At 33.3% G+C, this 24,904-nt stretch overlaps 1 protein-coding gene across 1 annotated transcript; it reads right to left on the bottom strand.

The window, feature by feature from the left end:
* Window positions 1-3,035: 3,035 nt before the first annotated feature.
* LOC127701793 (serine/threonine-protein phosphatase 6 regulatory ankyrin repeat subunit A-like) lies at window positions 3,036-20,211 on the bottom strand. The gene is made up of 4 exons (XM_052205759.1): window positions 19,995-20,211; window positions 17,329-17,508; window positions 7,881-8,233; window positions 3,036-7,043 (listed from the first exon to the last, which is right to left on the bottom strand). Exons 1-4 carry the CDS (start codon window positions 20,209-20,211, stop codon window positions 3,144-3,146), a joined length of 4,650 nt encoding a protein of 1,549 aa, XP_052061719.1. The 3' UTR covers window positions 3,036-3,143.
* Between the last annotated feature and the right edge of the window lie 4,693 nt (window positions 20,212-24,904).

Raw genomic sequence — 24,904 nt, 5'->3', positions numbered from 1 at the left:
TGTTAATTTTTACTATTAAACATTTCTCTCTATTTGTTAATAGTTTTTCAGAAAATAACACATTAACCAAAAGGATGTTTACTAACTGCGTTAGTTTTTAAAATACAAACCAAACACTTTGACTTTACTAAAAAATGATATTTAAGAGGCAAAACAAAAATGGGTTGTCCAATTCATCTGATGTCTCCGAAGGAGATAGACCTAAACATAAGCAAAACGACGGTTACCACATGTGGAGCAGGATCTGTTACCCTTTCGGAGCACCTGCGATCATCCACATATGCTGGTGGGGTTTGTGTAGCTAAGCCTTTAAATTTCTATGTTGTGTTTTGTATACTATTGTTTGTCTTTTTAGCAATGGCGTTGCCAGTTTATTTTCGATCTGTAAGTTTGAATGTCCCTCTGGTATCTTTCGCCCTTCTTTTTTAACCTTTGACATTAGCTACAGTGACTATGTTTGCTGATCGATCAAATCCTGGGATACATCTTTTAAACTCAGTACAGTAGTGAACATTTAAGTAAATTTTACTAACATTTGGTAACACTTTACCTCCTCGGTTGAGAAGATTTGAAAACAATTTACGATGGAGAACGGACAAACGACAACGGACGGACTAAAACCATGAATGACAAAAGTTTGAGAAAGTATAAATAGAATTTAAGGTCAGATGGATCAAAATTGTGAACAATTGAATGTTGACCTTGCCTTGCTTGTCGTTTTACTGTAGTAATTACTGTTTATTTATGACAGTTTTTATCAATACCGATTGAGGTTCAAACACCAACACCTATTATAAAAATAAGGACATGTGGTATGATTGTCAATCAGACAACTCTACACCAGAGTTAAAGTGAAATGAATAACAGTAATTAAAGGCAACCGTATGACCTTCAACGATGAGAAAACCTCACACCGTAGAATTGTATATCAAAGGCTCCGACATGAAAAATATGAAACCATATAATTGTGAAAACTAACGACCAAATTTATAACAAAACAGTTCACGAAAAACAAATATGACAGACATGAACCAATGACAGACCTGAATAAACAACAATCACTGATCTAGAGGCTCCTCACTAAGGACAGGAACATAAAGAATGTAAGCTAAACATTTGTGATCACTCAACCCTTACCATAACCTGAGACAGTGGTGTAACAGCACAACATTAGAACAAACTATTAAAATCAGTTAAAAGGTTCTTTTTATTTCATTTCTGTTATTATATTTTATGCATACATTTGAACGATACCATTTTATTTGTAGGAAAACAAAATAAAAAAAAACATTTGTACACAGTTTAATTAGATTCATTTTTAGTTATATAATTATATATTTGTATACTGATCAATCATTACATATGTGACATTTGTTGTATATACAAGCAAAGATTAATGCAAACACATGAATACAAATACCATCTTTTGGTATATTAAATAATATTAAAAAACAACAATACTTGGCTCTCCAGACAATGCAAATTGAATAGTATCAAAATTAGAGTCTATGACTTTTTTGCTTAATTTAACATGCTGAATTTGTAAGATTATAAACAATACATATATAAATTTGAAAATATATAGATATACAATATAAGGTCAATGTCAGAAAAATATTAATCTTTTTGTATGAGGCTATGAAACTGGGAAAGGGCGAGATTTTACCGAGCCCTTTCCCAGTTTTGTGCCGAATACAAAAACGTTTATATTTTCATTACATTGAGACCTAGTATTGTTTTTATACTGCAACTTTAATTAATTCATTGATAGTTTTTTAAATTGTAACACAAATGTTAAACTTATTTTCATCCCTTAATGAACCCCTGATTGTGAGAAAATGTTCCATGATGCAATTGACATTGCACAAACAATAGCTGTGTTACTAAAATTTAGGAAACAAACAAAACTAGTTGCAGTATAAACATCTATACTACACCGTTATGTATAGGATGAGTACTTATATCTTAAAAAACGTACTCAATCATAATCAGCCTTCAAATTCATATAAATGTTAATAGTCTGAATAAATAAAAAAAAAACTACAGTTTTACATTATAATGTCATAGTTCTTCCCAATTTTGTCACTTTTATTTCAAAGATACAAAGAGAACTTTTAGTTCAGTTGTTCCATAATATAGATAATTATTATCAGTTTATCTGGTGTAGTTTCCTTTTCATTTTTGTCATATTACATCTCCTTATCAAAAAATATCAAATATTCGAAAGGCGAGATTGCATGACAACCGAAAGAGTTGATTGTTATATGACATAAAAACCCTGAAAAATAGAAAAGTTTTCCTGAGAAAGTTGAAACGTTTCTTAAAAATTTCTTAATCTATAAAAAGACAATTTTAGAATAGTTCGTTAATTAGGGACTTTCCGTTTTGAATTTATTCGGAGTTCAGTGTTTTTGTGATTTTACACTATAAATCATATCAGTACCAAAGTATTGACTAATAAGCTGATGATACCCTCGTGGACTGATAGTCTACCAACAGAGGTATCGACCAAGTAAAAACAACACGTTAAATACTTTCATGCGTCCGAAGCGCTTTTCTGGATTAACATTCACCAGTAACGCTCAAAGACAAATATTTGACAGCCGAGATTAAATATGAACCGAAAAAGTTGAAAATGTATTTGTTTCTTGGACCAACATACCATATTATTGAAAAATAGAGAGATACAAAAGAAACAAGCAGAACTTAAATGCCGAAGAGAAATATACAAAGCCATGGCAAAAAGGAAAAAGAAAAGAGAAAGAAAAGACGACGGAAAGAGGTCTACAAATGATTTCATTGAAAACAACCGAGTAACAAGCATCTCATGCACCCAAGCCGGGGTTATCTCTAATTGAACATTTATCCAAATAAATACTCCTAAAAATACAAGACATATATCCATTAAAACGCCAAATAATTGACCATCAATACTGCATTGATAAAAATCTGCTCTTTTGTTTAGCAATATCATTACCATTTCTGTAATTTCATATTCTCGAGCGTACAAAACAGGTGCCCGAACGTTATTTTGATATAATCTGCTCCTCTTTCTTACAATATTATCACTGTTTATGTATGTACACATATACTCGGTACATTAAAGGTAATTGACAACATTAATCATGACAATCTTTATTAAATTAATTATCATCCGCTTCTCTGCTTAACAACATTGTTACTATTTCTGCATTTCGATTTTTACGAGCATACATCAAAGGGGACCATCCTTCTTTGTCACATTTATCATAATCTGCTCCTTTATCTAACAACATCCTTACTATTTCTGCGTTTCCCTCTTCACAGGCAAACATTAAAGGTGACCACCCTTCTTTGTCGCATTTATTACAATCTGCTCCTCTATCTAACAACTTTCTTACTATTTCCGTGTATCGTTTATAACAGGCAAAGATGAGAGGTGACCACCCATCGTTATAACAATCGTTACAATCTGCCTGTCTATCTAACAACATCATTGCTATTTCTGTGTATCCATTTTTACAGGCAAGCATTAAAGGTGACCACTGATCTCTATTCCATTTATTACAATCTGCCCCTCTGTATAACAATATCATTACTATTTCTGTGTATCCTTTATCACAGGCCAACATTAAAGGTGACCACACATCTTGAACACATTTATTACAATCTGCCCCACTAACTAACAGCATCCTTACTATTTCTGTGTATCCATTACCACAGGCAAGCATTAAAGGTGACCACATATCTTTATCACATTTATCAGCATCTGCTCCTCTTTCTAACAAAATCTTTACTATCTCTGTGGATCCATTACAACAGGCAAACATTAGAGGTGACTTCTCATCTTTATCACATTTATTATTATCTGCTCCTCTATCTAATAACATCTTTACTATCTCTGTGCATCCTTTAAAAGAGGCAAATATAAGAGGTGACCACCCAACTTGATCACATGTAATACAATCTGCCCCTCTATCTAACAACATCCTTACTATTTCCGTGTATCCTTCAAAACAGGCAAACATTAAAGATGACTTCTCATCTTTATCACATTTATTACAATCTGCCCCTCTATCTAACAACATCTTAACTATCTCTGTGTATCCTCTATTACTAGCAAATATCAAAGGTGAATACACATCTTTATTACATTTATTAAAATCTGCTCCGCTCTCTAACAACATCCTTACTATTTCTGTGTATCCTTTATAACAGGCAAAGATAAGAGGTGACCACCCATCTTGACCACTTTTATTACAATCTGCTCCTCTATCCAACAATATCTTTACTATTTCTGTGTATCCTTTATCACATGACAACATTAAAGGTGACTTCTCATCTGTATTACATTTATTACAATCTGCTCCTCTATCTAACAGCATCCTTACTATTTCCGTGTATCCTTCAAAACAGGCAAACATTAAAGGTGACTTCTCATCTGTATTACATTTATTACAATCTTCTCCTCTATCTAACAACATCATTACTATTTCTGTGTATCCTTTATCACAGGCAAGCATTAAAGGTGACATCTCATCTTTATCACATTTATTACAATCTGCTCCTCTATCTAACAGCATCTTTACTATTTCTGTGTATCCTTTATCACAGGCAAGCATTAAAGGTGATATCTTATCTGTATTACATTTATTACAATCTGCTCCTCTATCTAACAACATCTTTACTATTTCTGTGTATCCGTTATCACATGCCAACATTAAAGGTGACTCCTCATCTTTATCACATTTATAACAATCTGCTCCTCTATCTAACAGCATCTTTACTATTTCTGTGTATCCTTTATCACAGGCAAGCATTAAAGGTGATATCTTATCTGTATTACATTTATTACAATCTGCTCCTCTATCTAACAACATCTTTACTATTTCCATGCATTCATTACCACAGGAGAGCATTAAAGGTGACCACATATCTTTATCACATTCATCAGAATCTGCTCCTCTGTCTAACAACATCTTTACTATCTCTGTGTATCCTTTATAACAGGCAAGCATTAAAGGTGACTTCTCATCTTTATCACATTTATTATAATATGCCCCTCCATCTAACAACATCTTTACTATTTCTGTGTATCCTTTATAACAGGCAAAGATAAGAGGGGACCACCCACATTGGGCACATTTATTACAATCTGCTCCACTTTCTAACAACATCTTTACTATTTCTGTATATCCTTTATCACATGACAACATTAAAGGTGACTTCTCATCTTTATCACATTTATTACAATCTGCTCCTCTTTGTAACAACATCATTACTGTTTTTGTGTATCCTTTATTACTGGCAAGCATTAAAGGTGACAACTCATCTTTATCACATTCATTACAATCTGCCTCTCTATCTAACAACGTTTTTACTATTTCAGTGTATCCTTTATCACAGGCAAACATTAAAGGTGACATCTCATCTTTATCACATTTATTACAATTTGCCTCTCTATCTAACAACATCTTTACTATTTCTGTGTATCCTTTATCACATGCCAACATTAAAGGTGACTTCTCATCTTTATTACATTTATTACAATCTGCTCCTCTATCTAACAACATTTTTACTATCTCTGTGGATCCATTATAACAGGCAAGCATTAAAGGTGACTTCTCGTCTTTATCACATGTATTACAATCTGCTCCACTTTCTAACAACATCATCACTATTTCTGTGTATCCTTTATCACAGGCAAACATTACAGGTGACCACATATCTATATCCCGTTTATCAGAATCTGATCCTCTGTCTAACAAAATCTTTACTATCTCTGTACATTCATTACTACAGGCAAGCATTAAAGGTGACTTTTCGTCTTTATCACATTTATTATAATTTGCCCCTCTATCTAACAACATCCTTACTATTTCTGTGTAGTTTTTATAACAGGCAAACCTTTCAACTGCATAATAATTTTTGTAATCGGCTTCTATTTTAAACACCATCTTTAGTTTTCCTGTGTATATTCTTTCACAGGCAAAAATTAAAGGTGACTTCTCATCTTTATCACACATATTACAATCTGCTCCTCTATCTAACAACATCCTTACTATTTCTTGGTATCCTTTTAAACAGGCAAACATTAAAGCTGAACTCTCATATTTACTACATTTATTACAATCTGCTCCTCTGTCAAGCAACATCCTTACTATATCTGTTTGTCCATATGTACAAGCTAAATTTAAAGGTGATTGACCATCATCATTAAATTCATCGAATTCCGTTCCTTTATTTAACAACTTCATCACTATCTCTGTATTTCCATATGCACAAGCATACATTACAGATGACCAATTATTATAAATGGCTCCTCTGTCTAACAACATGATCACTGTTTCCGTGTGTCCATAATATGCTGCCATTTGTATAGCTGACTTTCCTGTCCTAAAACGTTTATCACAAGCAAACATTAAAGCTGAACGCTCATATTTGTTACATCTATTATAATCTGCTCCTCTATCTAACAACATCCCAACTATATCTGTGTGTCCTTTTTCACAAGCAAACAAGAGAGGTGACCAATTATAATTGTTACATTCGTCATACTCCACTCCTGCGGCTAACAACATTCTAACTATATCTGTGTGTCCATTGTAACAAGCAGCCATTAAAGGCGAAGCCTCGTTTCTGTCAAATTTATTAAAATCAACGCCATTTTCTAAAAAGATTTTTACTATTTTTGAATGCCCATATCCACAAGCCATCATTACAGGAGACCAACCGTTTTTGTGACATTCGTTGTACTCTGTTCCTTTGTCTAACAATATATTAAATATATCTGTATAACCATTGCTACAAGCAGTCATTATAGGTGACCAACCATCATTGTTACATTTATTGTAATCTACTCCTCTGTCTAACAACATCCTTACTATTTCTGTATGTCCTTGTTGGACTGCTATCTCCATAGGGGTTGTCTCATCATTTCTATATTGATTACAATCAACATTATGTTTAAAGCACCATTGAATCATAGGAATATCGCCATCAAAACAAGACAGTAACAGTGCAGTATCTTGGTTTTCCACATCACAGGTATGTGCTAACTGTCTCTGGTAAGATATATCAAGGCCATTCAAAAAACATAAAAATCTGTTCCTGAATTGAGGACTGTTCATATTTGTATTACAAAAAACTTCATTAACTATTCCCTTTGACCAGTCGTTAACCATCCTTTCCATGTAAATTTGATGGAACTGTGTAGGCACAACTATTATGAACTGGTCAGAATCCTCTTGTTTTTCAAATATAAATCTTTCACTGATCAACCTTTTATGTGAATGCTTAATTAAGCATTGCACTATTTTTTGTCCAAAATGAAAGGTTAGAAAGTCAAATACTTTGTCATGTATACTTTTATAAATATTTTTTTCTTTTTTTATGTATGTTTGCATTAATGAATCGAGTTCATCTTTAAAGATAAGTCTCGATGTCCCTTTGTCGAGTCTACATGCCTCAGATGTGTTTTCAATGATAGCTAATATTTCTTCGTCTACTTCGTCGGTCAATATTTCTTCATTTATTCTGTTGTTAAACATGACACACAAAGCCAAAGCACCATATTTTGCATAACATCCTTTTTTTTGTAGCTTCTCAATCTGTGCTTCGTAAACTGAAAATGGATTTTGAAAAAAGTTTGTAATATCCATATCAGATTTGTCATGGTACAGTTTACATATCAAGGGAAAACAATCATATAAATCATAATATTCAGTAACCATAGGAGCTTTTGTTGTGAGATATAACTCAGCAATTAACCATTTTTCAGTCTTCGACAAACATAATGTCTCTGATAACAGGTTACAGACACATGACTTAAATAAAGATAAAGTTTCAAACTTGTTATCCTGGTACACCTGTAATCGACATGCAATAATAATCTTTGCCACTTGTTTTTGGAGAATGTCCTCTAAACGTTCCATCACAGGTTCCCACATTTTCATGTCAATCTGGTTAAAAGAATAGTTTCCACATAAATCATCAATCACAAACAATGTTTTCTGCTTTGGATTGTAAAATTTGACAATGTCACCTGGATCATTAACCAAGAGAACATCGTATCCCTCATCTGCCATCTGTAAAGCTACATGTCGGAGAGTGGCTGTCTTCCCTACACCAGAACTTGCAGTTATAGTTACACAACTCTTCTCCTTTATACATTTCAGTGCGTAGTCTGCTCCATTGGTGTTTATATACATTTGATCATTTTTCTTCCAGTCTTCAAGTATCTGCTTGATTTGTTCTATAATACAATAAAAATGTTTACATAATCAAGTTTCAACTTTATTTTTATCAACCCATGGTTCCCTCTGTAACAAATAAATTATCCTTTACTGATAATTTCCCTTTACACTTTTTATGTATAATATTCACTTTTCATGAAGGAAATATCCTGCTATGAAACTTATTATTAAATGGGAATCATTGGCAGCAGGTCTAAATTTACTGAAAAAAAATGCCCATGACTAAATTAAACTCGTATTTCATGTCCTAAAACAGAAGCCTGCATTACGAAATCAGTGTTTTGGAGCAATGCTTTTTAATCAATGTATTCTCTATTATGGTGCGTAATAACATAAACGGTACCAATTTTTCTGCACCATATACTATGAAGACTAAGGAGGAAACTGTTCGATCAATGCCAAGGTCAGTTTAATTCCCTTTTCAATTTCGTTATTGAGTAGTTAATAGTATAACTTTATCAAACCTGATAATTATTTTATTCATGTTTATAAGTGAAATCATTTTAATTTATCACCAGTAAATGTGACATGTCAAGAGGAGTTTGTTCTTGTCCGGTACTACAATCTGTGTAAAGTGAGCGTATGAGTTTGTGTACCTTTAACTTTATCCTATTCCATCGTTAATTCAAAAAGCTGAAAAATGACGAAACCAAACATCCGACTACATCAACTAACGGAACGGTATCTTAGACAAGTTTTTAAAGTTTTAAAGTAGAAACTATAACGTCCTGCAAAGTAGTTTGAACAGTATAGCATGGCACATGCTCATCTTAGTTAATCTAAACTTTATTTTGAATTAACCATAAAATTCAATATCTATTTTAGTCCTATCTAGATCGCACATTTTGAAAATATAAATATTTTTGGTATAGATTTATAACAAGTGGAGACATGGATACATTCAAAGCCTATAAACAAAACATTACGTAGATGTGAATGCAGTCACAGGACTAGTTCCCAATTCACATATAATCCGGCTGGCCACGTTATTACCGGAGACCTCAACATTGTCAATAACACTTCTCTACGAAATTTTTCATCCAAAGGTCCGAAATATCGTGAGCCTAAATCCATCAATTGGAAATACAACTTCAAAATACTGATGGATTCAGTCGAGGATTATGCCTGGCAATGGGCTAAACGCGAGAAAGAAGACGTAGATACTATTTCTGAATGGATTAAGGCTGTGAGGTCGTTGTTACAAATCCGAATTAAGAAACTAAATGGGCAAATCAATACCCACGCTACATCAATTTTTAAAGACCCAAATGTTGCAAAACACTTGTCCTACCTCCATGACAAATATGTTGTTGTCCCCGCAGATAAAGCCCCAAACAACATTGTTTTTGTGTGTAAATATCATTACATAAAATGCTTGATAAATGAATTAGGTATTGACAATTCACTTGGAAACTCAACATATACCCTCACGACACTTACCAAAGAGGAAATCCTGGATAATCATAGGTCTGTTCTATGTTCCTTTGGAATTTCAACCAAAGATGAAGAACTGGATCTTCCATCACTGTATTGGATACCTAAACTACATAAGTGTCCTTACAAACAACGGTATATTGCTGGGTCTTCCAAGTGCTCCACGAAACCTCTTTCTAAATTATTAACATCTATTTTATCAGCAATCAAAGCCGGGCTCCAAAGTTATTGTGAAATTGCCTATTCTAGAGGTAGCGTGAATCAGATGTGGATACTAAAAAATTCCAAAGATCTTTTACAGTACATACAATCTAAGACTCTCTCTGTAAAGAATCACTCTGATTCAAACAAAAAATTCTCTGAAACTGACATTATCAAGATGCTTGATTTCTTGATTGACAACATATTTGTTACGTTTGGAGGACATGTTTTCCAACAGACTGTCGGAATTCCAAAGGGAACCAATTGTGCCCCTCTTCTTGCCGACTTGTTTCTTTATTATTATGAGGCTGACTTCATGCAGAAACTTCTTAGGAAGAAAGATAAGAAGTTAGCAATATCCTTTAACTCTACGTTTTGCTATATAGATGATGTTCTCTCACTAAATAATACAAAATTTGGTGACTATGTTGAACGAATCTATCCCATCGAACTAGAGATAAAGGACACTACAGATACAGTTAAGTCTGCCTCCTATCTTGACTTACATCTAGAAATTGACAATGAGGGTCGGTTGAAAACAAAACTTTACGACAAAAGAGATGATTTCAGCTTCCCAATTGTGAACTTTCTATTTCTATGTAGCAACATTCCAGCAGCGCCTGCATACGGAGTATATATCTCCCAATTGATACGATATTCCCGGGTGGTGTTTCCTATCATGATTTCCTTGATAGAGGATTGCTGCTCACAAGGAAGCTATTAAGCCAAGAGTTCCAAATGGCGAAGTTGAAATCATCCCTTCGTAAACTTTACGGACGCCATCACGAGTTGGTTGACCGTATGGAATAACCGATTCACAGATGATATCGGATATGTTCCTTATGTCGTTACTATAATACCCTTCCCTTTTCACGAATGTGACTTACCGAATTAGACTATTGACCGGATTTGTAATAACATAAGCAACACGACGGGTGCCACATGTGGAGGAGGATCTGCTTACCCTTCCGGAGCACCTGAGATCACCCCCAGTTTTTGGTGGGGTTCGTGTTGTTTAGTCTTTAGTTTTCTATGTTGTGTCATCTGTACTATTATTTGTCTGTTAGTCTTTTTAATTTTTGGCCATGGCGTTGTCAGTTTGTTTTCGATCTATGAGTTTGACTTCCCTCTGGTATCTTTCGTCCCTCTTTTAAATATTTCAATCCTTTATTGGTTGATTTATAATACATATATAAGTAAGCAATGAATGTGGTTGTTAAATTTGAAAGATGCTTTTTATGCTTCTTCTTTAAATGTGTGTTTGCTTTGAGATTGTGACACAGTGATGACTGCTGTACCCATATTGTGACAATGCTATGTCTGTTTTGTTCACGCATCGTTGTAAGTATAATTGAATTTGATGCAACTGTCATACAAGTGACAGGTTTAGCGCTATAAAACCAGGTTTAATCCACCATTTTCTACGTTTGAAAATGCATTTACCAAGTCAGGAATATGACTGTTGTTGTCCATTCGTTTGATGTGTTTTATCATTTGTTTTTGCCATTTGATAAGGGACTTTCCGTTTTGAATATTCCTCGGAGTTCAGTATTTTTGTGATTTTACTTTTTACAATATTGTCTGTCTTAGATTTAATCGTTGTACTGAACCTGCAAGTGGGATCTCAAGTTACATTTGAATGTTTATTGTTCTTAATGAAATACGATAACTTGTTACACTAGAAACAATTGCACCACTGATGAGTTTGTATCTTTGTAGACTATCTGGTGTACAAATTTCAATCCTGTTATCTATTATGAGTTCATTTATTAGGAACTTCTTTTGTTGTATATTAGCTTGTATTTTATTAAATACCATATGATGCCCTCTGTGTATGATTTGTTTTTAAATTCATAGTGTTGCTGTTGCTGTGTTGTGCTTGTTCGTGTTAAACTTATGATTCATGTATATTATAAGATAAAGGCAACAGTAGTATACCGTTGTTCGAAACTCATAAATCGATAGAGATAAAAACAAATCCGGGTTACAAACTAAAACTGAGGGAAACGCATCAAATATAAGAGGAGAACAACGACACAACAAAAACCACAACATTAAAATGTAACACACACAGAAACGAACTATAATATAACAATGGCCATTTTCCTGACTTGGTACAGGACATTTTAAGAAAAAAATGGTGGGTTGAACCTGGTTTTGTGGCATGCCAAACCACCCGCTTTTATGGCAACGTCAAACACAACACCAAAACGACAACATCACATGACAGAAAGTGTTCAATTTCAAGCAATGTTTTTAAAAGCTAGTAATTGATAAACACATCGTAAAGTTGATTGTAAGTAGTGTTTTTTTTATTGGACCAAAAGCCTCCACATTTTAACATTTAACTCAACATGGTGTAAAAAATCATTTAAAAAAATTTAACTGCCAACATACCATGATATCAACAAAAATCTACGTGCGAATTTTTCCATTTAAAAACTTCAAAGCCTATGTTAAAAGCGTAAACATCTAACATACAAAGGAATCAATGATGACCTACAATTTGATTTTCAATATACAAAGTGTTAACTAATGAGCTTATGTTTATTTTTCTGGCATTAATCATTAACCCTATACTCTCATTTATAATTATAGTTACAAATCAAAAGTAACTTCAACTGTTGAAGTCTAGATTTATTTCAAAGTGATTGTTGACATCTAACATTCCATGGAATTAACAATAACTACCCAGTTTTAATCTCTTTTGTAAATAAGTATCATGCATGACCTCCCAAGAAATCTGAGTAACATTAATAAAGTTGACACAAGTATTGAAAGGTGTTTACAATGTCTTTCTAGTGTAAACTCTGACACTACATGAAATTAACCTGGCAAACTAATATTTACAGGGCTTTGTGATTACCACTTTTGTGTTTCACAGGAAAACTATTGTTCAGTTAGGAGTAAGCACAAGAGGGCGATGGCTAAATATTTGCCAGCCTGAATTCTCATGATCGCATTCATACTGAACACCTCATTTTGTCAGCTAATTGATGAAAGCATGTGAAAAAGAAATAATTATTTAATTAAGCATTGACCAGTAAACCATAAAAAATAGGGCAATATCAGATGAACCCTGCCAATAAGACATGCATATCATACAATCCTTCCGTAAACAAATATAGTTAGAAGACAGCCTATAGTATCTTGAAACAAAAGAACTACACAAACGTACGATTGACAAATAATGAACCATGAAAATAAGCTCATCATAGATACCAGGATCAGGAACTGAGGTTGAGATAAGATAAAGCCTGTCAGTCAGACATGTCTTACGATAATTCAATACACCAAATAAAGATGATTTGACCACTAAAACTCGACATTGATCTCTAACCACGAAATGAAGTCAAGACCGGACAAACCTTGATTGACGGACGTTAAGACCTTACAAGGATCACATATACCAACTATATAAATCCCTTTACACATAAACAATGTGTATTTTACATGACAAAACAAAAACAATTTCAACCAGGACAATGGACATATGACAGTCGGAAAATTCGTAAAACAAGCAACCGCATACAAGGCATGAAACATACAAGTCTTCTGCCTTCTTAATTATAAAGCTTCAATAGTTTATGCTGCCGCAAACAGATAGTAATTCTGCGATTTTCCTCGCAGAAACTTTCCCACATAAATCAAAATAGGCTTACCTCTAACATTCCAGGGTACTGTATCTTCACTATATTTTTTCAAACCGTCTACTGACTGTTTCAATTCCCTTATTTCATCATTTGAATGCTTGATGTCTAGCATTATCTCTCGATTACTTTGGTCAAGTGTTTTGGTTCGCAGCTTATCACACTCGAGATTCATATGTTGCCCACCTAATCTACTAATGGCCTACAATTTTACACAGAAGTATGAATGAGTGAACATTTTTCATAAAATCATGAACAAAATTACATGAAGAATTTAAATATTAAAATAATTAAAATTTTTCATGAAAGAGAGGCACATAAGAGCCGTTACTTAAACGACATTTTTTCTTGTTTTTCGCTTACACTTCAAAGGGACTATTGTGTCGTGACAGTTGGAGCCCACAAAATAAGAAACGAGGATTATGTAAAAGAGGGACGAAAGATACCAGAGGGACAGTCAAACTCATAGATCGAAGACAAACTGACAACGCCATGGCCAAAAATAAAAAGACAAACAGACAAATAATAGTACAGATGACACAACATAGAAAACTAAAGACTAAGCAACACGAACCCCACCAAAAACTGGGGCTGATCTCAGGTGCTCCGGAAGGGTAAGCAGATCCTGCTCCACATGTGGCACCCGTCGTGTTGCTTATGTTATTACAAATCCGGTAAATAGTCTAATTCGGTAAGTCACATTCGTGAAAAGGGAAGGGTATTGTAGTAACGACATAAGGAACATATCCGATATCATCTGTAAAAAGGTTATTCCATAACGGTCAACCAACTCGTGAAGGCGTCCGTAAAATTTACGAAGGAATGATTTCAACTTCACCATTTGGAACTCTTGGTTTAATAGCTTCCTTGTGAGCATCAATCCTCTAACAAGGAAATCATGATAGGAAACACAAGCCCGGGAATATCGTATCAATTGGGAGATATATACTCCGTATGCAGGCGCTGCTGGAATGTTGCTACATAGAAATGGAAAGTTCACAATTGGGAAGCTGAAATCATCTCTTTTGTTGTAAAGTTTTGTTTTCAGGCGACCATCATTGTCAATTTCTAGATGTAAGTCAAGATAGGAGGCAGACTTAATTGTATCTGTAGTATCCTTTAAGAAGTTCCGGTTTGAAGTCAGCCTCATAAAAATAAAGAAACAAGTCGGCAAGAAGAGGGGCGCAATTGGTTCCAATTTGAAATCCGACAGTCTGTTGAAAAACACGTCCTACAAACGTAACAAATATGTTTTCAATCAAGAATTGTATTCTTTGATTTACGAGGTTTGCTTTTTATAGAAATCTTATTACTTACAATCGCTAAAACATCAATTAAAATGCAATAAGACTTTGAAATGATGCATCCACACTTTAAAATATAAAACGAACTAGCCCAAATTTATCCATATGCCTCTCCAAAGTAAATTAATTTGGTTATCGTTGCTTTTTTTTTATTTGTGAAATTGTGGTACTAATGGAAAATACATCAATTCCTGTTTAACCTTTTTTCAACTTGAGAAGAAATCTGCAAGCTGTGGTCCGCATCCCCGAATCTCAAGCAGAATTGCTCCTGCTACATTAAGTTACAAAAGGCCCCGAAATTACAAAAGTGAGACAATTCATGAAAAAAAACTAACAATCTGATTAATGTACACAACAATAAATGAACAACAAATGTGATATATTGCAGCGAACGACAACCACTGAATTACAGGCGCCTGATTTGGAACAGGAACTTAATGAATGTGGCGAGGTTAACATTGTTTGCTGGTGCACCTCACCTAGGACAGTGGTGTGGCATTTCAACATACGAACAAACTTAAAACAAATCAGTTGAAAATGGCTCAATTAATTAGATTGGTCGGGTTGTTGTCTCTTTGACATATTCCCCATTTCCATTCTCAATTTTATTTTTATTGGTACACAACAGAAAAACAACAAAAGAAGGCACAACCCGGACAGGGAGTTCATCCATCCGTCACACTGAGTAGTTTGGTTAGATAACATTCCTAGACATTACAGCTAACGGAGGTAAGTATAAGTGATAGTTAGGCCATATTTAATTGTTTGGTCAAATAACATTTCTAGATATTGGAGCTAACAGAGGTAATTATATGTGATAGGGTCAGATTGCATTTGTAGATAATGGAGCTAATTATACGTGATAGTTAGGCCGCAATGAATTATTTTAAAAGAAAAAAAGTACATAATATCTAAGAGAACTTCTGGCAGCTAGTTCAAAGCCGATAACATACGACCTGCGTAGTACATATTTTATCTGTCGAACGACAATAACTAAAAAAGATAATAATGGGGTTATAATGCAATTTTTCATATAATTCATATTTCCAAAAGATATACCTATTTGAAAATAGTTGATCGGTATTGATGTGAAACTTGTTCGAGATATTGCTGTTATAGATGTGAATTTAATAATTATCTAACAATAGTGTACAGGAGAGACGCTTACAATTCAATTTTCAATATGGATAATATTCAAAACGGCATTTCTCTTTAAAAAATGATCGCCACTCAATTTCAAACTTTATTTCGAAAAAAAATTGCTGATAATTAAAAAAACTATATGCAATAATCGTTTACGTGAGAGCGCTTACTATGCAATTTTCATTATAATTAATGTTTCCAATTGGCAAAACTCTTTGAAAAAATGTTAATCGAAGTTATTTCACTTTTGACATCTTTATGTTTATATCTATCTCTAACAGTAGTATCCACAAAATTATAATTTTTTATAGAACTTAAGTTATTAAGATGCAAGGCAAAGACCACAGTCGTATCTAATGTTTTTTTATAAGTGGTAGCAATGTGTTTCTGTTCGATAAAAAACAAAATAGTGATAAGCCATCATCTTATTCTGATTTTTAACATGTTTCGCTAAGTGCCTCTGAGATGAAGATTTATTAAAAGTTAAATGTGACGAATACGGACAGCAACATGTTAGCAAACGCTTCCTTTGCCCTAGATGATCAGGTAAATGAAAAATAAATAAAAATCATGGTTTTAGTTCAATAACTTCTATCGAACAGTAATTGTGACAAAACAGATGTTAGTGGTATTGGCATTTGTGCGTCAAATAATTTTCCAAATCTATAAAGGTTTTAAAGAAATGAAGCTTTTGAACCAAAGTTTCCTGGTAGAGTTTATGTTCCCTTTCAACAGTTTTCCGACTGCCACTATGATTTGGTTGACTGTTTAGGAATATCTGTCTCACATATAACAACAAATTTTGATCAGTTCAAAACCATTTAACGTCATTGCACCACATATGACATTTACGACAAATTTTTTTCTAAAGTTGAATAATCGTTAGACTATTTCAGACATTAAAATTTCATGGGTGCATTCAGGTGATTTGAACTCGTTAACTATGCGTCTTTTTCAATTTTCACCCCTCCGCTATATCAGATCATGATGTTTAAACATAAATAAAAAAAGCGTACGTTAGAAAGATAAAAAAAAATACCGAGTGAGGGCAATAAGTGAAAATGCTGTATTAACTAAATACACTTTAGAATGGTTTACTTTTACAAAATGTGACTATGGAGAGTTGTCTCCTTGGCACTCATACCACATCATCTTATATCTATCGAAAGCTCTTTTGTAATTTCCCGATGTCTTATTTATAATTTAAGGCAATAGTAGTATCCCGCTGTTCAATATATATAACACAGAATTATATTATCATGACCATAACAAAAAATGTGAACTAGAAAAATATGAATTAAATGCTGCTTACACCAGTAATATCATCCCATGCTGCGGAGAACTCGGTATTCTCTATTTTACCATCATCAAGATGAGAGAGGACATTTCTGTAATACTTTATTCTGGCCAGGTCAGCAGCAGGTGTTGTTTCTGATGATGAAGGTAGATTGTCATACCCTCCATGAGGAGGGGCTATTGTTGTGAGATTTCTAAGTAGTAATATCATTAGAGTAACATCAAAGTTCTTGGAATCTGGAGAATCTAGGGGAAATAATGATACATAATTTTAGCAGGATCTCGAGGAGTTTGTTAGATTTCTTATGTACTTTATTATAAAACACTAGCCTGTGTCGCTCACCTTGGTCTATGGGTATATCATCCATTAAGCGCACTCTCCAACATTGTAGACGAGAATATACCTTATGACAAAAATCTCTATTTTGTTGATCTTGTATTACTGAGTTTTTAGTCTGTTTAGTTTCTTTGACTTATTAATAGATCTTGCCTTGCTGATCGTTTCTGTGATTTAAAGTGTTTATTTTTCTATTATAATTTAAATCATATGAGACATAACAGAAACAAAATTTTCTTTCTAAATATCATAATTCTCATGATAATAGGCAAAAATGAAAAAAAAATGTTTGTCATTTATAGGCCATAACTCCTATAAGAATTTGTCAAACAGTTTTGACATATACGGACAATTGGTAGAGCTCATTATTCTGAACATATTTGTTTCTTTTAGATTTTCACTATTTATAAAGGTTAAAAAATTATAGACAAAACTTGAATCTTACCCCTATGTTCTATTTTAAGCCATGTAAGCCATGTTGGTTGGTAGGTGGGGTTATCTGACACATTTTTTTAACACGATACTTTAATGATGATAGTAGCTAAGTTTGGTTAAATTTGTCTCAGTAGTTTCAGAGAAGAAATTTGCAAAAGATAACAAAAATTTACAAAAAATTGTTAAAAATTGACTATAAGGGCAATAACTTCTAAAGCATCTTCGCTAGCCAAGGGTTACGATCCCCTTCCCTCCTCTCCACCCTTGGCAGATTGAGATAGAATTTCGGAGACACAAGGTAATGATTTTCATTGGTTGCAGTCGAAATTCGCTGCTTCCAATCAAAAAGCGCCTATAACATGATCACGTGTAAATGTAGAAAGTGTATGTAAACAATTGCCACGTGATTATTGTGCAACAAGTCTTTACATCCTTAAACATACGACTATATTTAGTGACAATTTGAATGTTTTTAACCAACTAATAGAAGTTCCTGTGTATGTTTCTTGCATAAATGCATGAATGTCAACGTATATTTTCGTTTCCTGTTTTACCAAGTGTGTAGAATCTAGACGCTACCGTGTTTTCACCTCCAAATTGAAGAGTTCAGGTGCTACCATTGGTCAAGAATAATGTATTCGGAATGGGCGTGAATTTAATCTACCGATAGATGGCGCAACATTGTTATCACAAATGTTGGCTTAATCTGCCAAGGGTGGAGAGGAGGGCAGTGGATCGTAACCTTTGGCTAGCGAAGATGCTTCTAAAGGGTCAATTGACCATTTTGGTCATGCTGACTTTGTAAATATTAATTTGCTGAAAAATTTTGCTGTTTACAGTTTATCACTATCTATTATAATATTCAAGATAAGAACCGAAAAACTGCAAAATTTCCTTAAAAATACAAATTCTTGGGCAGCAACCCTTCAACAGATTGTCTTATGCGTCTGATAATTTCAGGGCAGATAGAGATTAACCTGATGAAAATTTTTATTCCCGTCAAATTTTTCTGTAAATGCTTTAGTTTCAGAGATATAAGCCAAAAAACTCATTTTACACCCATTTTCTATTTTTAGGCATGGCGGCCTCATCGAATATATTTTGTTAACTACAATGTAGATACCATCAGGATGATTTAGGCAAAGTTTGATACAATTTGGCCCAGTAGATTCAGAGGAGTAGTTTTTTTGTAAAAATTTGCAAAATTTTAAGAAATATTGTGAAAAATTTACTTCGAACGGTAATATATCCTGAAGGGGTCAATTGAACATTGTGGTCATGTTGACTTATTTGTAGATCTAACTTTGCTGAACAATTTTGTTGTTTACAGTTAATCCCCATCTATTATGATATGCAAGATAATAACCAAAAACTGCAAAATTCCTCACAATTACCAATTTAGGGGCAGCAACCCAACAACCGGGTTGACGGACGACGGACGCCAAGTGATGAGAAAACCCCACTTGGCCCTATTGACCAGGTGAGCTAAAAAAGAATGTCCAGAATATATATGGTAATAAAATTATCATAGATCCCAGGATTCAAATTGTGTGCGAACAATTACCAACAAAAGCTACAAGTTGTAGCAGTCAGCATACAATGTTATCTAAATGGAAAAAAAAAACCCAAACTGATTGCACCTTCATTTATGAGTTCTGAACATATCCAATTCTAATTTACATTAAATGTTCGTTTATGTATATTTTTAATTCAATTTATTAAAAACAACATCTTCTGTTCATATAAGCAACATCGTAAGTTGTTGTCTTTGTAACTGTTTTATTTATTTATTTTCGCATCTCTTTTTCAACATTTCAGACTCCTGATGAATTTTGACATGCACATTATATTTTGTTAAATACTGCAAGGTTCTAGAAAATCTTACCTGATACTAAAAACACAACGTAGACATCTTAAAGACTGAGTAAGTAAAGCAATAACCCGGTTTATTTGTACTTACCAGGAAATCTTGGGGTAAGTAAGTTCCACTGCGACTGGTTAATTACACGCTTCTTCTGAAGGTCTTTAAGTTTGTTGAACTCCTTCTTAAGTGTAGTATCAAGACAAGTTGGAGCAAATTCATAATCAAATAGGGTCCGCACTGCACGAGGATAAATTCCTGTTAGTAACAAGTTCAGTCTGACATAGTTTTCTTCTTCTGGTGAAAGTGATGCCATCTTGTTGGTTTTAATTGATACCAATCAAGTTTATAGTTTTACTTTTTCCAATATTATTGCACGTATTAAGATCTTCATCAGTTGTTCACGACCATTAGTTTTATGTTGATAAAGAAATCAATATTACTTCAAATTTGTTTTTTTTTCCGTTTATATCATCCAATGCCAAGGGTTTCTCCTGAAAAAGAAAGAAAAAAATCTCATCAACTTCAGGGCTTCAAAATAATATATAAAAGCTAAAGACAACATTAGAAGCCTGTATAACTCACTTGGCACTTTGCATAAAATTAACACAAGAATAATATCTATTTTTTTATCGAAAATTGCGTTATCCAAAAGATATATTATTGTTCTTGCTAGTCTCTTGTCTCTGTAATAGTTTCAACGCAATATCATAACAAACTTTAAAAAAACAATATGCTTACAAAATTGCTAAGGTTTCGTTACCCCAAAACCAAACCCCTTCAGGAAAATGCATATGGAACTCCGTGATCATGTTCTTCATTTTATAAAGAGTTTAAAAAAGATATTGATGCAAAATATGTTTAACACAATACTCAATAGAAAAAAACGGAACTCCGAAGAAACTTCTAAACGGAAAGTTCCTAAACAAATGGCCAAATCACAAGCTCAAACACATCAAACGAATGTAGACCAACTGTCATATTCCTGACTTGGTACCTGCATTTGTTTATGTAGAAAATGGTGGATGAAACAACTGTGGTTTTTTTACGTTAAATATGAAGTATAATTTTCAAATGTACAATGCATCATAAAAAACTGTAAACGGGGTTATGTATTTTGGTTAACAGTGTACAGTTCTAGTAATTTAATAGAAATATTAAATGTTACTCTTCTATAATGTTCATCTTTTCCTTGCTGTTATCAACAAATATATTAATGAAATTAAATATTTAACTTATAAAATGTGCCAAAAAAATTTATACGTTATCACTGCAATTTTCAAATCTAATTCTATTTGTTCAGTCTTTCAAGGATTTGTATCTAAAAATGGACGATAATTCTACACAAAAACATATATGACCCTTAAATTTATAGAAATTTTTGTCCATAAAATTCTGCAAGTAATGTAGGATGAAATTATTAGCAATATATAAATAGGGAGTAGTGAGAGGTTTAGCGCTATAAAACCAGGTTCAATCCACCATTTTCTACATTTGAAAATGCCTGTACCAAGTCAGGAATATGACAGTTGTTGTCCATTCGTTTGATGTGTTTTGTCATTTGATTTTGCCATGTGATTAGGGACTTTCCGATTGAATTTTCCTCGGAGTTCAGTATTTTTGTGATTTTACTTTTTGGTATTATGGCCAATATGAAAACTATCAACCATAGTTCCAAATAGAAGGAATGTATGTTATTATAGCCAACCGTACTTTTGTCAACAAAACAAAACTTTCATACCGTATAGTCGATCATAAAAGGTTCTTGCATAAAAAAAATTGTGAATCATTTCAAATTAGAAAACTAACGGTCTAATTCATAACAAATAATTTACGAAAAACAAATATAACTAGATGAACCAACGACAAACATGAATTTCAGGCTCCTGACTTTGGACATGCTGATAATGAATGTTGCTGGAGGAAACATGTTTGTGAGCGCTCAACACTCCCCTTACCTGGTAAAAAACCGGTACGAGGCACGAAAACAATGACACAAAACACCTGAATAAGAGTACTCGGAGTTACTGAAAGCAAGTTTAAAGCCAATTAAAACAAGCAAGTAATGTTTTCCCACATTTGGTGTTTAAACGACATAAAGCGGTCTGAGAAACGCATGAACCTGTGCAAGCCAAACAAAAAGTAAAAGTTATCAAACATATGTACATAATTAATTCTCATTATTGTATAGTTATAGCAAAACTATTAAGTAATGTTCATGATTTTTTTAATATTCAACAAGAATGTGTCCATAGTACACGGATACCCATCTCGCACTATCATTTTCTATGTTCAGTGGACCATGAAATTGGAGTAAAAACTCTAATTTGGTATTAAAATTGATAAGATCATATCATAGGGAACATGTGTACTAAGTTTCAAGTTGATTGGACTTCAACTTCATCAAAAACTATCTTGACCAAAAACTTTAACCTGAAGCATCTGGACAAACGGACGAACGAACGGACGGACGAACGAACGAACGGACGGACGCACGAACGTACGCACAGACCAGAAAATATAATGCCCCTCTACTATCGTAGGTGGGTCATAAAAACAAGAACAATGCTTATAGCAATGAATACATCATTAAAAGATTTTACTGCTGTGATAAATTGATAACCTTTAACAATAAAATTTATCATATGATCCATAACTTTACATGAATCGCATATAATATCTGTCAAACATTCTAACTAAATCTGTCCATCTATGAAAGAATTTGATAAAAGTGTTGATTAATCAATAGTAACAAAGTCTTTGACTTAAAAATTGATCAGTTACACATAAGTTCCATTCATAAAAATCTACACAGTGACTACAAACAAGGGCGTAGCGAATAAGTTGCGAAGTATATACACACTAAGAAGGTGCCAATGGAACATCCAAAAAAACTTTGACCTAAATTTCATGTTTAATCCACCATTTTCTACACAAGAAAATGCCTGTACCGGGTAAAGAGTACCACAGTTGTTATTCCTTCGTTTAATGCATGTGTTTGGGCTTTGAATATTGCCATTTGCTCAGAGACTTTCCGTTTAGAATTTTCCTCGGATTTTGGAATTTTTGTTATTTTAATTTTCACAGCCATAGGTACTTCTCTGTCTATGAAAATATCTATATAATTTTACATACATTTAGTCAAGTACAATTCAGTATAGAAATTAAAAATTCAGAATGGAAATAGGGAATGTGTCAAAGAGACAACAACCCGTCCAAACAGCAGACAACAGCCGAAGGCCACCAATGGGTCTTCAATGCAATGCACTATGTATTTTTTTTTTTTAGAGAAAAGCGCATATTCTCAACTTTCAGACTTTTCAACATTTGCAGTGAAGGTGTGTGCAATGTTAAAAATATTAACATGAAGGACTTATGATTAGCAAAATCTCATACTTTTCAACTGATATGTTTTTTTTATGTGGGATTATCTGAGTGCTAATTTATTCCGCATTCTTTTACAAGACACTCGTAGTAGTACGATTAATATACAAAGAAAAAATTATTTGAAGCTTTGTCCGGAGGAACAACAACATACTTATCGTAAAAAGATGATAGACATTTCCAAGCCCTTTCGTCTCTGAAATTGGACTTTGGTCGATCATACACACGGTTTTTCAACTTATGAATGCGACGTTTCATCAGAGATCTGATCTTTTTGAACCATTGATGAAGTCTATATTGATGATCCATCTTGAGACAAATCATGATACAAGCAGCTATATACGTTTAAACGAACATTTTGAATTTCAACAAGATAGTAAAAAATGTATATTTGTATTTAACCTTATCATATGCCTGTATGTGGTGAGACTGAAATGAAATATTGAATCTTAATTTAAGTCAAATCTCTATATCAAAACAACCCCGATACAAATCAATCCAGACGTTGAAGCGTTCAAATCGAACACACCGTGTACCAATGGGTTCAGACAGCGAAGAATTTATACTTTTAAAGTGGCAGCTGCTGTCAATTACATGTTCACCAATTTGACTCAAATTTTGATACTTTGATTTATTACAATGTAAAACAATGTTTCCAAATTATTAAAAGTCTAAAATAATCAATTTACAGGACATAGGCTCGAGAATATGTAGCTTAGTTTCGTGAGTATTTAGTCTAGACGCCATCTAATTAACGATTGAGTTAACCTCCGAAGACCTCCAATGTTCTTATAGGCGATATAAAAATATAAATACAGATAATGATAGATAGGTAAATCGTACATTTGAATTTTCTAGGTCTGTTTAATTTCATATTATTGATTAAAAATAAATGTTAATCATCGTTATTACCTGTATAAGAATGATGTTTTGTGGATCGACCCAGTCAATCAATTGATTTACCTTTGTTTCACTTTCGATGTTAACATTCTTTCCCATTAAATAACTTAACACACACAGTTCATGCGTTATCCATCTCTAGCTAATGGATTAAGTTCACATGAATACGGATTCAATGAGGTCGAATTATTCACTTGCAACTGAATAGTTCACCATAAAAGAGGGACGAAAGATTCCAGAGGAACAGTCAAACTCATAGATCAAAAACAAACTGACAACGCCATGGCCAAAAATAAAAAGACAAACAGACAAATAATAGTACAGATGACACAAAATAGAAAACTAAAGACTAAGCAACACGAACCCCACCAAAAAACTGGGGGTGATCTCGGGTGCTCCGGATGGGTAAGCATGAATGTTTTTAGGCTTATTTTGACAAAACTGAACCATACTGGCTGCTAAAAGCAAATTATTATTTCACTATTGCACTTTCATTAATGATTAAACAAAATAAATATTTCAGATTTTTTATATATCTCGTAGCTTATGCCCTTTAAAGTGTTGATACACAAAAAATTATGCAAGAAAAGATATTCACTATTGTTTACCTCATAAAACGTAGAAATTTGCACAATGTATGTGCTTGTTGCAGCGAGCAGTTTTATCAAACGTTCTATACAAAATCTAAAACTTGCAACAACTGTATAATTTATTAGATAAAGTAA

The sequence above is a fragment of the Mytilus californianus genome, unplaced genomic scaffold, assembly GCF_021869535.1.
Source record: "Mytilus californianus isolate M0D057914Y unplaced genomic scaffold, xbMytCali1.0.p SCAF_5, whole genome shotgun sequence".
Lineage (NCBI taxonomy): Eukaryota > Metazoa > Mollusca > Bivalvia > Mytilida > Mytilidae > Mytilus > Mytilus californianus.
This window is presented reverse-complemented; position numbering and strand designations above follow the sequence as displayed.

Coding starts and splice junctions, on each gene's coding strand:
- LOC127701793 (XM_052205759.1), bottom strand. CDS start 20,211: ATGGCATCACTTTCACCAGAAGAAGAAAACTATGTCAGACTGAACTTG. Junction 17,509..19,994: donor ACTTACCCCAAGATTTCCTG/GTAAGTACAAAT, acceptor TATTTCCCCTAG/ATTCTCCAGATTCCAAGAAC. Junction 7,044..7,880: donor AGGACATTCTCCAAAAACAA/GTGGCAAAGATT, acceptor ATATCTTACCAG/AGACAGTTAGCACATACCTG.